Source organism: Trachypithecus francoisi, unplaced genomic scaffold (assembly GCF_009764315.1).
Source record: "Trachypithecus francoisi isolate TF-2019V2 unplaced genomic scaffold, Tfra_2.0 Lachesis_group15, whole genome shotgun sequence".
Lineage (NCBI taxonomy): Eukaryota > Metazoa > Chordata > Mammalia > Primates > Cercopithecidae > Trachypithecus > Trachypithecus francoisi.
This window is the reverse complement of record NW_022681460.1, coordinates 102,821,330-102,837,486: the sequence shown is the minus strand read 5'-3', so window position 1 is coordinate 102,837,486 and position 16,157 is coordinate 102,821,330. Positions and strand designations below refer to the sequence as shown.

Below are 16,157 nucleotides of genomic sequence, written 5' to 3'. Positions count from 1 at the left end.
GAGCTTGCAGTGAGCTGAGATCCAGCCACTGCCCTCCAGCCTGGACCACAGAGCGAGACTCCGTCTCAAAAAAAAAAAAAAAAAAAAAAAATACAAAAATTACCTGGGCATGGTGGTGGACACCTGTAGCCTTAGGTACTTGGGAGGCTGAGGCATGAGAATTGCTTGAACACTGGAGGCGGGGGTTGTAGTGAGCTGAGATTGCGCCGCTGCACTCCAGCCTGGGCGACAGAGCGAGACTCCGTCTCAAAAAAAAAAAAAAAAAAAAAAAAGAAAAGGAATGAGGCACTGATACATGCTTCAACATGGATGAACCGTGAAAATATGCTTAGTCAAAGAAGCCAGACAAAAAGTCTGTATTAAAAAAAGACCATATATGAGATGATTCCGTTTATGTGAAACATCTGGAGTAGGTCAATTCATAGAGACGCAATATGGATCAGTGGTTGCCAGGAAGGGGGATGAAATGGGAAGAAATTGCTTAATGGGTAAGAGGTTTTACTTTGGAGTGATAGAAATGTTCTAGAACTGGATAGTGGTGATGGTTGCACAACATTTTGAAAGTACTAAAGGCCACTGAAATGTTCACTTTCAAATGGTTAATTTTATATGAATCATACCTCAATACATGATTTTTTTTTTTGAGACAGAGTCTCGCTCTGTCGCCCAGGCTGGAGTGCAGTGGCGCGATCTCAGCTCACTGCAAGCTCTACCTCCCGGGTTCACGCCATTCTCCTGCCTCAGCCTCCTGAGTAGCTGGGACTACAGGTGCCAGCCACCTCACCCGGCTAATTTTTTGCATTTTTAGTAGAGACGGGGTTTCACCGTGTTAGCCAGGATGGTCTCGATCTCCTGACCTCGTGGTCCACCCGCCTCGGCATCCCAAAGTGCTGGGATTACAGGTGTGAGCCACAGCGCCCGGCCAATACATGATTTTTAAAAAACCTTCAGCTTGGCTGGGCACGGTGGCTCACAGCTGTAATCCCAGCACTTTGGGAGGCTGAGGCGGGTGGAGCACAAGGCGAGGAGATCGAGACCATCCTGGCTAACACAGTGAAACCCTGTCTCTACTAAAAATACAAAAAAAATTAAGCCGAGTGTGGTGGCATGCTCCTGTAGTCCCAGCTACTCGGGAGGCTGAGGCAGGAGAATCGCTTGAACCCGGAGGTGGAGGTTGCAGTGAGCCGAGATCACGCCACTGCACTCCATCCTGGGTGAGAGAGCGAGACTCTGTCTCAAAAACAAAAACAAAAACCGGCAGCTGTGCCACCACTCCCCACCCGCTTGTCACTAGCCAGGTAAGCCTTTCACTCAGTTCCATTGCTTCTACTGCTGGAAGCAACCTCTACAACTTTGTGCTTTCAATTCTGGTGAGTACTCCTTTAAAGCTAAAGTGCTCATCATGCCTTTTAAAAGAAGACTTTAGATAGTAGACATAGAGACCACCTTTTTTTTTTTTGAGACAGAGTCTTGGTCTGTTACCCAGGCTGAAGTGCAGTGGCACAATCTCGGCTCACTGCAACCTCCGCCTCCTGGGTTCAACTAATACCCCTGCTTCAGCCTCCCGAGGAACTGGTATTACAGGCGCCTGCCACTATGCCTGGCTGATTTTTGTGTTTTTAGTAGAGATGGGATTTCACTGTGTTGGTTAGGCTGGTCTCGAATTCCTGACCTGACGTGGTCCGCCCACCTCAGCCTCCCAAAGTGCTGGTGTTACAGGCATGAGCCACTGTGCCCCGCCTAGAGACTACCTTTTGACACCTTGATATGAAATGAGAACATATATGTGGAAACGCGTAAAATTAAAAGAGACACCCCCTACCCCCACCTGAGTTACTACTTCTAATAAATTCATACCTAAGTGCTGTGTTTTCTAGCCTTCTGTGAGTGGGGCCGGACAGGGCAGGGATGCTCAGACTGTCTTTGGTCTCTGATTTAGTCACTTCGAGGCTGCCGGGGGAGTTCTTCTGAGGTGTCCATTCACTGTCCCCTATCTGCCTCCATTAGATCCCATCTCAGGCCCCTTCCCACTCTACGCTTCTGAAATTCACTGATGTGGGTGGAATGATGCTTTGTAAAAATGGCCGTGCAAATGTGTGCTAATTACCTTGACATTTCCAAGCTGCTTGGTACTCAGAACTCGTACTTTAGGACAGGAGGCTCACAATAGTGACCCATAGCATGATCTCTTGGACTTGTGTGGTAAGAACCTCAGTTTACAGTGTTTAAAAGTCAAATCTGTATAAAAATGTGACTCCTGGCTTCTCTCACCAACTCAGGACTGGTAGCAACCATGTCCCCGCGTAGACAGTGCGTTGGAGGTGGGGACTGCTCCTTAGTTGGGGTCCTCTTGTCCCAGTGTGCCCTGTGAGGAGTTCGCTCCTTGGAGGCCCTCTCTGTATCTGCTTTTGGGATGCCTGCTTTAAGGATTCGTAGTAGAAATCTTTACAAACACTCACTGTGTGTGTGTGTGTGTGTGTGTGTTTGAGAGTGCGCGCATGAACGAGAGAGAGAAAACCAAAAAATTACAAATCTGGAAAAGTTAATAAAGATCTAGAACCTTATCAAGGTTTTGCAAGGTGTTGTTCTTCTGTACCTTGTGACTTTCTTCCATTTTCCATCCCGTTCCCATGAGTGCCTCACATTTGTGTTTTCTGTTTTGAGATTATAATTCTGTAGAAACCATAGTTCTAAAACTGGGCAGGGCCAGAATTTAATCACACTTTTGATTTTCCAAAAGAGGACAGAGAAAGACCGGGAGAACTGCCAGAGGCCACACCCTGGGAACTGTTGTGAGTCCTGAGGCTGTGCGCTGCCTCCCAGGAGCCGGGCTGGGGCTGGCACGGCCTGCTTGGGGGACAGGCTTTCAAGCGAGCTGGACCAGGTATGGGTGCTTGCCTGGCCACTTCCTGGCTGTGTGGCCTGAGGCAAATCACTTCCCTTCTTCCAGCCTCTGTTGCCTCATTCAGACAGCAAGTGTAATCATGCTTGCTTCTCAGAAACCTTGTGAGAATTACATGAGATTGTGTGTTTCAGGTGCCTCTCACATTGCTGGGTGTGCATGACACAGGCAGTGCATGGTAACCACTGGCCATCTGAGTCCTGGGAAGGGATCTTGAGACATTTCTTCCTCTTTCATCTTAACAAACTGAAAAGAATAGAAACTCTGGGTGGGCTAGGGGTAGAGGGAGGCAGGAGAGAGAAACAGAACGAAAAGTTAGAACGGGCCTGAGTGCTTTAAAAGTTATATTTTGGAGCTCGATATAGTTTATCCTTTCTTTTGGAGATAAAAGGAAAGGGAGTGGGTAGGCAGACAAAGATATAAAAAGCAGGATGTTAAGTTTGAAAAACGATGATGTAGGTTAAGTCCATCCCCGTAGAGGAACATTCTTTATTTGTGCATGTGCCCTCATGAGCTCTCTGTTTAAATATAGCTGAGTACGGGCCCCAGGGGAGTGTTTGTAAAGGCTCTTTGAGGTCTTTGGATAAAGATGCTATATAAAGCCAGGGAATTATTGCAGAGATCTATGTATATATGTGAGAGTGTGTGTGCGCACACATGCGTCCACACGTCACCCTGTCTAGTCATCGCAGTCAGCAGTCTCTCCCCTTTTTAATTTTGAAAAGGCAGTTGAAGATCAATTAGTCCCAGGATAATTTCCCCCTGGGGGGCCTTTAGTGGCTGAAGAAGAGACGCCTCTCACCCTCCCTTGGCGTCACTGTTTCAGTGCTTTATATAGCAGCCTCCGAGGTCCGTAATCATTTGTGTGAATGGGCCTGTGCGTCATCTGGCTGTGTGTCTGTGTTTATGTTTGGGTCCCTGGGGACTGGGGGCTGGTCCCAGCTCCACTGTTCTTTTTGAAATTGAGCATTCGTGTGGTCACTGCCGAGAAAGGAGGGGAATGGTTTTGTAGGCTCGTCCTGTTTGAGGTCATGGTAATGATATATGGGACCGTGTCCCCTCCTCCCCGTGCCTGTTGCATTCCCGAGATGCATAATGGAAAAAGCTCAACTGGAGCCTGAATCTCTGTCACTGGAGCAGGAAATTACAGCTGTGAACCTGATGGTTAGTGTTCTCTGCCGAGGCCTTGAACTTATGATTAATGCGGTTGACATTTCTGCCCAGCTAATCCCATGCTCAGTTCCTGGAGCTGACGGTGTCGTTTCAGCAGTGGGCAACTGTCAGTCATTCATTTGTTTATTAATTCACTTACGCATCTTGCCTTTGATCATTCACCAGGTCTCACGTGTGTCCTGTGCTGGGCAATAGAGCCCCAGTACTCAAGGGACCCACAGGTTGGGGGTGGGGCTTTGGTGGGCAGAGATGCAGATGGGTGCCTCTAGCCCAGTGGACAGTGTGCTGTTGTGGAGGTGCATATGAAGTGCAGTGGGAATCACTGAACTCTACGTGGATTGTTTGGCTGTGAGGACACAGAACCCACGAACACAAGGGCACAGAACCCCGTAGGGGTTCCCCAGGGCCTGGGAGCTGAGAGTCATGCGGAAGCCAAGGTGGCCATTCGTGCATGGCTCCTTTATTCCCTGTGGCCACGTGGTCACTGCAGGTCGCCTCTCACTTCTTCCGCCAGCCCTTGGATAGCTGCCTTGGCTATGGTGGTGCAGCAGGAGACTAAGCCAGGAATGAGGAGTTCGTTGAGTCACCCCAGACTGCAGGGCTCCGTAGCAGCATGTTTGACAGTTCGAACACCCGCTGCTTTGCCAGACTCAGCACTTTCTCTGTGGCTGAGTGGGCTTGCCTTGAGGGGCTTTGCTGGCTCCCCCGTTTGGTGGCCCTCTGCCTGTGGCTGCTGCATCTGCATTTGTCTCTGTCCAGACCCCTGTACATGGCAATAGAGGAGCCTTCAACCAACGGTCCTGGGCCCAGTTTAGGATTTCATTTAAGGATGGGTTTATTTATTTACTTATTTTTTATTTTTTGAGATGGAGTCTCGCTCTGTTGCCAGGCTGGAATGCAGAGGCGCAATCTTGGCTCACTGCAACCTCTGCCTCCCTGCAACCTCTACCTCCTGGGTTCAAGCGATTCTCCTGCCTCAGCCTCCTGAGTAGCTGGGACTACAGGCACACACCACCACACCTGACTCATTTTTGTGTTTGTAGTAGAGACAGAGTTTCACCATGTTGGCTGGGATGGCCTGCATCTCCTGACCTGAAGTGATCCGCCCACCTCAGCCTCCCAAAGTGCTGGGATCACAGGCGTGAGCCACTGTGCCCGGCCAGGGTGGGTTTATTAAACTGGTCTTTTGACCACTTGGCTTTTGGCAAGTCACTATTTCAGTGTGTCTCCACACTCACCATTGTGGAGTGACTTGCAACTGTTCGCTCTTGGGCCACATGTGTCTGTTGCCACCTTCTTTTGCGTCTCTTGTCAGGCTGTGGCACATCTGAACTTCTGGAAGACTCTCAATGATGGGCTTGGTTTGAGTCAGTAGCCACCCTTGGTCTCACTGATGGCAAGTGGAGTGGGTGGGATGGGAGGCCTGTGGGAGCTGAGTCTCTGAGCAGGGGCAAGAGTATGACAGGGAAGGCCTGTGGACTCCCACAACTGCTACAGCCAGAGAGTCCCGGCTGCTCAGAAAAGGCACGCCCCAAGCGGAAGCTTGAAGGACAACCTGGAGTCAGGGAGGGGGCCAGGCCTTCCAGACCCTGGGAAACAGCCTGTGCCAAGACACAGAGGCACGAGAGAAGGAGAGTGTGTTCAGTATGGTTGGAGTCTAACCAAGGATATGGGCAGAGGCTGGAGTGGCAGAGAGGACACTGATCTGGAGCTCAGGAGAGGGCCTGAGTAGGGATGTGGGTGTGTGCATGGTGGAAGCAATGATTGAGCTCTTGGCATAGATGCAGCCTTATATCCACACAGCAGGACTGAGACCGGGCTGTAACTTTTTCATTGCCTATCATCTCTGTTATTAAAATTAAAAAAACTTTTTTTTTTTTAGGCGGAGTTTCACTCTGTCACCCATGCTGGAGTGCAGTGGCATAATCGTGGCTCACTGCAATCTCTGTCTCCCAGGTTCAAGCGATTCTCCTGCCTCAGCCTCCCAAGCAGCTGGGATTACAGGTGTGTGCCACCACACCCGGCTAATTTTTGTATTTTTAGTAGATGAGGTTTCACCATGTTGGCCAGGCTGGTCTCGAACTTCTGACCTCAAGTGATCCGCCCGCCTCGGCCCCCAAAGGATTACAGGCGTGAGTCACCGTGCCCAGCCTATTTTTTTTTTTTTTTAATTTTAACTATATGACAAAAATTGTACGTGTTCAGGGCATACAACATGATGATTTGATGTATCTCTGCATTGCATAATGACTACCACAATCAGATGAACATATACACCACCTCCCCGAATGAACATGTTTTTTGTGTTTTAATATGTGTGATGAAGACACTTAAAGTCGGCTCTCTCTTCAGATTTCAAGTAAACAGTACTATAGTATTGTTAGCCAGAGTCCCCATGCTGTCATCAGATCTGCAGAATTTACTCATCTTCTAACAGAAAATTATACGATGTACCCTTTGGCCAACATCACCCATCTCTCCCATACGCCTATATATACACATATACATCATATACATACACATATAAATACACATATACATCATATACATATGCATCACATACATATATACATCAGATACATATACATCATACACACACATATACATATACATCATATACATGCACAGATACATCATATACATACACATATACCTCATATACATACACATCATGTACATACACACATCATATACATATACATCATATACATACACATATACATCATACACACGTATACATATACATACGTCATATACATATACATCATATACATATACATAATATACATATACATCATACACATGCATGTACATCATATACATATACAACATACATCATATACATACACATATACATCATATACATATACATCATATACATATACATATACATATACATACATCTATGCAGTGGAATAATATACAGCCATAAAAAAAGAAGGAGTCCGAAGCAGCAGTGGTTCTCCTGCTGTTCCATTTCTCTCCATCTGCAGTGTCCTGTGTGGGTACAGCCAGTGGCCCCACCTGATTGGCACAGTGTCACAGCTGCTGCAGAGCTGCCTTCGGCCCTGAATGAAGATGGCTGAGAGTGGGGCATGGAGGGAAGAACTTGTGATGTTCTCTTAAGATGGGCTGGCAAATGTTTTCTGGAAAGGGCTGGACAGTGGATATTTCAGGCCGTGTGGGCCCCACGGTCTCTGTCAAAACAACTCATCAAAGCAGACTTAGACAATACCGAAATGGGCGGGTGTGGTTCGGGGAAAGCTTTACTGGCCCCTGCTCTATCCTATGAGGCTGGTGATACCAGCAACATTTTCCAGCTGAAGGAGCTGAGAAGCAAGGATGATACTATTTGCTGGGACCTCGAACTGAAGTGTGAGGGACATGGGATTCAAAGGTAGATCTAATTAGAAAACTGATGTTCAAGGCGGGGCACAGTGGCTCAGGCCTGTAATCCCAGCACTTTGGGAGGCCGAGACAGGCGGATCATGAGGTCAGGAGTTCGAGACCAACCTGGCCAACATGTTGAAACACCATCTCTACTAAAAATAGAAAAATTAGCCAGACGTGGTGGTGGACGCCTGTAATCCCAGCTACTTGGGAGACTGAGGCAGGAAAATCACTTGAACCCTGGAGGCAGAGGTTACAGTGAGCCGAGATCACGCCACTGCACTCCAGCCTGGGCGACAGAGGAGGACTCTGTCTCAAAAAAAGGAAAGAAAACTGATTTTCTTTCCACACTGCCAATTCACTGCCCTGAGGAGGTTAAAGTTCTACAAAAAATGGACCAATTTTCCATGTGTGTTAGATGTACCCTTGATGTGCAGATACTGTAGCAAAATTATTATTTCCTTAACGGAGTTGGTCTTCGGTTTCAGGTGAAGACAGATTGCATACATGTTTGTTCAGATACTTATGTAGTTTTTATTGCTTTGTTTCACATATTTAAACATTATTGTACCAGAAATTAATTTCAGAACATTGCAGGAACAGAGATTTATTGAAGTCTGGTGTCTTGCTTTTCCAGTGGTTCCTTGCCCAGCTGCATTTGTGGACGAATCCATCCTGTCCACAGCATTTTCAACGCTGCTTTTTATCTCAGATCAGTTTCCGATGGTTTAAATTAACATTCCCCTGTGCTCTTGCCTGGTTTTGTGGTTCTGTCTTCTGAAGCCGAGCAAGGAACCAATGTTGAGATGGATGGTCATCTGCCTTTCAGCCATAGGAGAGGGGACCCCCCAGCATGGCCAGGCTCTGCAGAGGCCACAGTGCAGAAGCGCTGCTCTGTTTTCTCTCGAAATGTGAGCTGTGGCAGGTCACAAAGAGGAAGGAAATCACAGTGATAGAGACTAAACAAATCATGGGCTGCACGGCGCAGGGGAGAGGAGAGAAAATTGCATATTCGGGAGCTCCTCTGCTTGTGTGTCACTCGTGCTTGGCGAAGTATAATATTTACCCACTGTATGGAAATCACCCCAACGTTACCAGCTTTACTGCCCCCAAAGAGTCACGGAACAGCCAAAGTGGCAGCGAAAGTGAATGTGCGTTCAGGTTCAAGCCCGCTGAAAGAACATTTTGGGGGGCATGCCAGCTCTCGGTCCCTTTCCTTCTCCACCATTAATCTGAACGTTATGTCATAGCCACGTGAGGAAGGCAGAAGAGTCTCACAGCTTGTCTTTCTGTGATGGCTTTTTAAAAAGATTCCCACTACCAGAGTATACTTTGGCTGCACTTGTGATATCAGTCATTTTGATGCTGGTAAAAACACAGGTGCCACATCCAAGAGGCTGGAGATGCACCATGTATAGGACGGGGAAGGGCAGGGAAGGGTGAGGCCAGGGTGATAGAGTGGATTGGGTTAGCATCCGTCATCCTCTGTTTCTCACGGGTGGATTTTGGGCAGTGATTTGGGCTCTTGCAAGGGGGGCTTGTGGCTGAGATCTCTTTTGTTTTTGTTTTTTTGAGATGGGGTCTCACTCTGTTGACCAGGCTGGTCCTGAACTCCTGGGCTCAAATGATCCTCCTACCTTGGCTTCCCAAAGTTTTGGGACTACAAGCATGAGCCACCATGCCTGGCCTTCATCCCTTAAGGCTACTTGAGGCTGTACTTGCCAGGCAAGCATTGCTCTCTCTGAAACCTCCTGGGAAACAGTTTTTTCCTCCTAGAATTTCCCCCTAGAATATAACATTTTCAGCTACAAAGTCTGAGTAGCAGCATTGGGGACCCCCTTATCCTGTGCCTGCAAGGCCCAGAACCCAGATACTTGCTCTTCCAAATGCCACATTGCTGTCTGGGGTTGATTTCCCATATTGCCCGTGGTGATCTTGTTTCACACTTCAGAAAATTCTACTATCTAGTCTGCTGCTCTAGGGCATAGACCATTTAAAAAATCCTTTATTTCCCAAGGTGAGGCAGACAGGAGCTCAATAAATCCCCTAACTCTTGAAAATGTTTAACCCACTTGTGCTTGTGAGCCATACGGCTACCTTATCTCCATTTTCCTGTCTTCCGCTGTTGCATTTCTGCAAAGACTGTAATGATACTGATTAGTAATACTTGCTAAATGCTATCCTGTGCTGGGCACCATTCCTAAGCATCTCACTTATATATTGTCTTACTGAATTCTTACAACACTTCTAGGAGATAGTAACTGTTAAGATCTCATTTTATAGATAAGGGAGTTGGTGCTCAGAGGGGATCACTAACTTGCCCAAGGTTAATCCACTGTAGAGGCAGGATTTGAACCTGGGACCTGACTCCAGAGCCTGTGCTCTGAAATCCAGGACCCTGATCAACTGCGTCTCTTAGACTGTTATAGGAGTTATTTTTGAAAGGGAAAAGGGAGCTTATCTAGACAAGTCATCCTTAATAGCATGTAATCCAGAGAGGTGAGGGCATGCTGTAATAGGTGAGACCTGCCAATTAATCTTGACTTTGTTTTCTCCCCGTAGGTGAACTGCGCCAGGCCATTGTGGCCATGATGAACAGGAAGGATGAGCTGGAGGAGGAGAACAGGTACTGTGATTTTCAGGCTTGAGGAATAGCCTCTTTCTTTGACGGTATGCCTCTGGGGCAGACAGAATATAACAGATGAGGGACATTTTGCTTTCTTGGCAAAAATCGTGACTGGCAATTTCTTATCATTGGGGATGTGCCACTGTGGTATCTCTCTTGTGCCTGGTGTGTAAGAAAGGAGTGAGAACCTTGTGATAACAGCACCTTCATAGAATAAGCTAAGAATTTGGTAGAACAGTTGTTAATTCTTTTTTAAAAAACAGCCTTTATTGATATTTAATTCACATACACTTTAATTAACTCATCTAAAGTGTATGGCTGAGGCAGGCGGATCACAAGGTCAGGAGTTCAAGACCAGCCTCATCAACATGGTGAAATCCCATCTCTACTAAAAATACAAAAATTAGTGGGGCGTGGTGGCACATGCCTGTAATCCCAGCTACTCAGAAGGCTGAGGCAGGAGAATTGCTTCAACCCGCGAGGCGAAGGTTGCAGTGAGCCAAGATTGTGCCATTGCATTCCAGCCTGAGTGACAGAGCGAGACTCCGTCTCAAAAAAATAAATAAAGAAATAAAGTATATAATTCAATAGTTTTTACTATATTCACAGATAGGAGTTAACATCAACACAGTCAATTTTAGAACGCTTCATCACCCCCGAAAGAAGCCCTATATACCCTTTAGTTATCACCTCCTTAGCCTTGGCAGTCTTTTTTTTTTCTTTTGACAGTTCTGGCTCTGTCACCCAGGCTGGAATGCAGTGGTGTGATCTCTGCTCCCTGCAACCTCTACCTCCCGGGCTCAAGTGATCCTCCAATGTCAGCCTTCTGAGTAGCTAAGACTATAGGTGCATGCCACCATACCTGGCTAATGTTGGTATTTTAGTTTTGACATGTTGCCTAGGCTGGTCTTGAACTTCTGAGCTTTAGTAATCTGCCCACCTTGCCCTCCCAAAGTGCTGAGATTATAGGTGTGAGCCACTGTGCCTGGCCTCTAGGCAGCCTTTAGTCATCATTAATCAAAGACCTGTCTATCTACCATGTTCCAGGCATCTGAACACTTATCTTAGGAAAGTTTGCCCAAATCGGGGATACTTAGGGCAAGATGAAATTCGGAGTCTTTTGACTTGGCCAAAAACCCAGTTGCAAACTCTTGAGAGGACGAGAGGTTTCATTAATCTTTCTTCCCTTTTGGAACCCATGCTAGATACCACCTGACATTGGCTGCTGACTCCCATCTGACTTATCTTGACTGTGGGGTGGTCATAGAAGGCTTACCTGCAGTTACCCCCTGAACTTCAGCAAGCATGATTCAACTGCCTTCCTGGGACGTGGGGAGAGGGGGCGTGTGCGTTCATGTCACCCTCTCTTAACTCACACCTTCTTTTACACACAGTCATGATTCTCCTTTAAACCTCATTTTTGATCCTGCTTGACAAGCTTGACAAGCTTCTCTCTTGTCCTTTCTGGAAACATATAAAAGCAAACAAGCATGATTTCTGAAACAAAAGAGGATGTCTTCAAAAGGAACCTTTAGACCGCGCCGTTTTCCAACTAGAATAAACTTTCAATAGAGGGCTTGTACCATTGCGGGATTCTTTCTCCTTGCTCCAGCTGGGGCTATTATCCTGGAAGAAGCCATAGATTTTGTCTTACCTTGTGAAGAACAATAACCACTGTCTGTTACTTTTTTGTACTTTCCAGAAAGAAAGGAAAAATTATACGATGTTTTTTTTCAGGGAGCCCCAGGCCCCACAAGGGTAATTTCCTCAAAGCTCTCAAGGAACACACGTTTTGAAGATTTCAGTGAATGATCAGAGTGTGGTGGGGGTCAGATGTTTTTGATTATATTCTTTTTTTTTTTTTTTTTTTTTCCTTGAGACAGAGTCTTGTTCTGTTGCCCAGGCTGGAGTGCAGTGGCGTGATCTTGGCTCACTGCAGCCTCTGCCTCCTGCATTCAAGCAAGTCTCCTGCCTCAGCCTCCCGAGTAGCTGGGATTACAGGTGTGTATCACCACACCTGACTGAGTTTTGTATTTTTAGTAGAAATGGGGTTTCATTTTGGCCAGGCTGGTCTCAAACATTCCTGACCTCAAGTGATCCACCCACCTTGGCCTCCCTAAGTGCTGGATTACAGGCGTGAGCCACCCCGCTCTGCCATGTTTTTGCTAATATCCTGATATCACATAGCAAGTGTCCTCTGGATCTCCGAGGCGGTCACTGGTGATGGTTTCTAGAAGACCTGCTGTCCTCTCCTTTATTTAAGACCAGGGATGACAGATACACAAGTGAATCCTGTGCTGGCTGCAAGCCCCCTGTTGGAGGGTTAACAAACTTGGGAATGTAAAATGCTATCTGTGCTATCTCAGATGCTTTAGTGATGTAAGACATTTTATATATATGCTTGTTTCACCTGAAGTTGGCCAGGAAACAGGCTTGCGGTGTGTTTTGTAGGCACAGGTGGAAGGAAATGAGACTAGACATTTCTCAGATACTCTGAGTGTATATTCTATTTTTATGCCTCGGATTATTGTTTTGGCCTCTCCTGGTATCCTTTCCTTGGTTAAATATCTTACCTGGTGTAGCTGTGACAAAATGGTCTCTTTGTAACATGCTACACCTTTGAGTGGGATGTTTGTAAAGGGACTTGGCTGGAATTTGCTCACTTCATTGTTTTCCCTTGATTTAGGCTGTCAGAAGCCTGGTCTGCTTGCAGGCAATCAGGGACATGGAGCCCAGGCCACAGACGACTGTCCCTTAATTCTTACTCTAAGGCTGTCAATTAGAGTTTGCTATCTCCAGTTCACGTGAGATAGACTTGAATAATGATTTATGCAGAGCCTTGTGGAAAATGCATGGCTTAGGACTTGACTTATGTTAGGAACTGTGTCCTGGGTTCAGTGGGGTCTGGGTTGACAGCTTCTGAACAGATGGGACCTTCTCTTCCCAGATCGCTGCGGAACCTCCTCGATGGTGAGATGGAGCACTCAGCCGCGCTCCGGCAAGAGGTGGACACCTTGAAAAGGAAAGTGGCTGAACAAGAGGAGCGGCAGGGCATGAAGGTCCAGGCGCTGGCCAGGTAGGAGAGGGTGAGGGATGGAGAGGTAAGCACATGGTGGCTTCATTAAAACCTGAGCATACTGGGCCGGGCGCAGTGGCTCATGTCTGTAATCCCAGCACTTTGGGAGGCCAGAGTGGGTGGATCATGAGGTCAGGAGATCGAGACCATCCTGGCTAACATGATGAAACGCCATCTCTACTAAAAATACAAAAATTAGCCAGGCATGGTGGCATGTGCCTGTAGTCCCAGCTGCTTGGGAGGCTGAGGCAGGAGAATGGCGTGAACCCGGGAGGCAGAGCTTGCAGTGAGCTGAAATCACGCCACTGCACTCCATTCCAGCCTGGGTGACAGAGCAAGACTCTGTCTCTTTAAAAAAAAAAAAAAAAAGATAGTGACTAAAGCAAAAAATGTGTTTTAATTTATTTCATTGAGTAAATAGTATGTATGCATGTGGTTCAAAATACAAAAGGTGGCCGGGCGCGGTGGCTCAAGCCTGTAATCCCAGCACTTTGGGAGGCCGAGATGGGCGGATCACGAGGTCAGGAGATCTAGACCATCCTGGCTAACCCGGTGAAACCCCGTCTCTACTAAAAAAAAATACAAAAAACTAGCCGGGCGAGATGGCGGGCGCCTGTAGTCTCAGCTACTTGGGAGGCTGAGGCAGGAGAATGGCGTAAATCCGGGAGGCGGAGCTTGCAGTGAGCTGAGATCTGGCCACTGCACTCCAGCCTGGGCAACAAAGCAAGACTCCGTCTCAAAAAAAAAAAAAAATACAAAAGGTAAACCTGTGCAAGTCCCCCTTCTCTTATCCCAGCCACCCAGTTTATTCCTTAGAGGGGGTCATCGTTACTGATTCCAGAGATGTTCCCTGTACACACAAGCAGATACGTGCGCATATACTTTTTTCCTTTTCATTCTCTTCTCCTCCCTTTCTTCCTTAATGTGAAATGGTAGCCTGTCCTGTGCAGCATTCACTTGACGTCTCAGAGATTGCTCTCATTGGTCCGCGTGGGGCTGCCCTCTGCTTGTTAAGAGCTCCTGACATTTCCTTGTCTGACTGCATCGGAATTCATTTAACCAGCCTGCCAACAGCCAGGCGTTGAGATGGTTTCCAGTCTTTTGCTACGACTAATAATGCCACAGTCAGCAACCTTCGCGTTGGTCGTTTTCTTCCCGTATGAGTATATATTTTGGAAATATTCCTGGAAGTAGAATTGCTGGGTCAAAGTGCAGCACATTTGTAAGTTGGACAGGGACCATCAAGTCGCCTGGCACGGGCGTGAGCCGCACGTTCTACAGCAGCATGGAGAGGGTTTGCTGCGGTGCAGCTGTGCTCACAGCCATGGGATCCAACTGTTGGGTCTCTGATAATGCCAGGGCTGGAAATGGTGCTGGCAGAAAACTTTTCTTTCCCATTTCTCTAATTAAGAATATGGTTGGGCCGGGCGCGGTGGCTCAAGCCTGTAATCCCAGCACTTTGGGAGGCCGAGACGGGTGGATCATGAGGTCAGGAGATCGAGACCATTCTGGCTAACACGGTGAAACCCCGTCTCTACTAAAAAATACAAAAAAAAAAACTAGCCGGCGAGATGGCGGGCGCCTGTAGTCTCAGCTACTTGGGAGGCTGAGGCAGGAGAATGGCGTAAATCCGGGAGGCGGAGCTTGCAGTGAGCTGAGATCTGGCCACTGCACTCCAGCCTGGGCAACAAAGCAAGACTCCGTCTCAAAAAAAAAAAAAAAATACAAAAGGTAAACCTGTGCAAGTCCCCCTTCTCTTATCCCAGCCACCCAGTTTATTCCTTAGAGGGGGTCATCGTTACTGATTCCAGAGATGTTCCCTGTACACACAAGCAGATACGTGCGCATATACTTTTTTCCTTTTCATTCTCTTCTCCTCCCTTTCTTCCTTAATGTGAAATGGTAGCCTGTCCTGTGCAGCATTCACTTGACGTCTCAGAGATTGCTCTCATTGGTCCGCGTGGGGCTGCCCTCTGCTTGTTAAGAGCTCCTGACATTTCCTTGTCTGACTGCATCGGAATTCATTTAACCAGCCTGCCAACAGCCAGGCGTTGAGATGGTTTCCAGTCTTTTGCTACGACTAATAATGCCACAGTCAGCAACCTTCGCGTTGGTCGTTTTCTTCCCGTATGAGTATATATTTTGGAAATATTCCTGGAAGTAGAATTGCTGGGTCAAAGTGCAGCACATTTGTAAGTTGGACAGGGACCATCAAGTCGCCTGGCACGGGCGTGAGCCGCACGTTCTACAGCAGCATGGGAGAGGGCTTGCTGCGGTGCAGCTGTGCTCACAGCCATGGGATCCAACTGTTGGGTCTCTGATAATGCCAGGGCTGGAAATGGTGCTGGCAGAAAATTTTTCTTTCCCATTTCTCTAATTAAGAATATGGTTGGGCCGGGCGCGGTGGCTCAAGCCTGTAATCCCAGCACTTTGGGAGGCCGAGACGGGTGGATCATGAGGTCAGGAGATCGAGACCATTCTGGCTAACACGGTGAAACCCCGTCTCTACTAAAAAATACAAAAAAAAAAACTAGCCGGGCGAGGTGGCAGGCGCCTGTAGTCCCAGCTACTCAGGAGGCTGAGGTAGAAGAATAGCGTGAACCTGGGAGGCGGAGCTTACAGTGAGCTGAGATCCAGTCACTGCACTCCAGCCTGGCTGACAGAGCGAGACTCCATCTCAAAAAAAAAAAAAAAAAAAAAAGGGTATGGTTGAGCCTCCTTTTATTTAAAAGCCATTTTATTTCCTTTTCTGTCACTTTGTTTATGTACTATTAAAGAAAGCTGCCAAGTAAACCGCCCCAAATCCCAAATCCCAGCTTACGGTGCATCTTTACTGAATTTGTTCGTATACTAACTTTTTTTTTTTTTTTTTTTGAGACGGAGTCTCGCTCTGTTGCCCAGGCTGGAGTGTAGTGGCCGGATCTCAGCTCACTGCAAGCTCCGCCTCCCGGGTTCACGCCATTCTCCTGCCTCAGCCTCCCGAGCAGCTG

General features: G+C 47.4%; 1 protein-coding gene across 5 annotated transcripts in view; it reads left to right on the top strand.

Annotated features, from left to right (window-relative positions):
* Window positions 1-16,157, top strand: part of SNX29 (sorting nexin 29) — a 617,391-nt gene that overhangs the window by 146,118 nt on the left and 455,116 nt on the right. For all 5 annotated transcript variants that reach the window (XM_033236483.1, XM_033236482.1, XM_033236485.1 and 2 more), the window contains 2 exons: window positions 10,028-10,091; window positions 13,039-13,167. In XM_033236483.1, coding sequence (XP_033092374.1) covers window positions 10,028-10,091; window positions 13,039-13,167 — 193 coding nt within the window. The remainder of the gene's footprint in view (window positions 1-10,027; window positions 10,092-13,038; window positions 13,168-16,157) is intronic.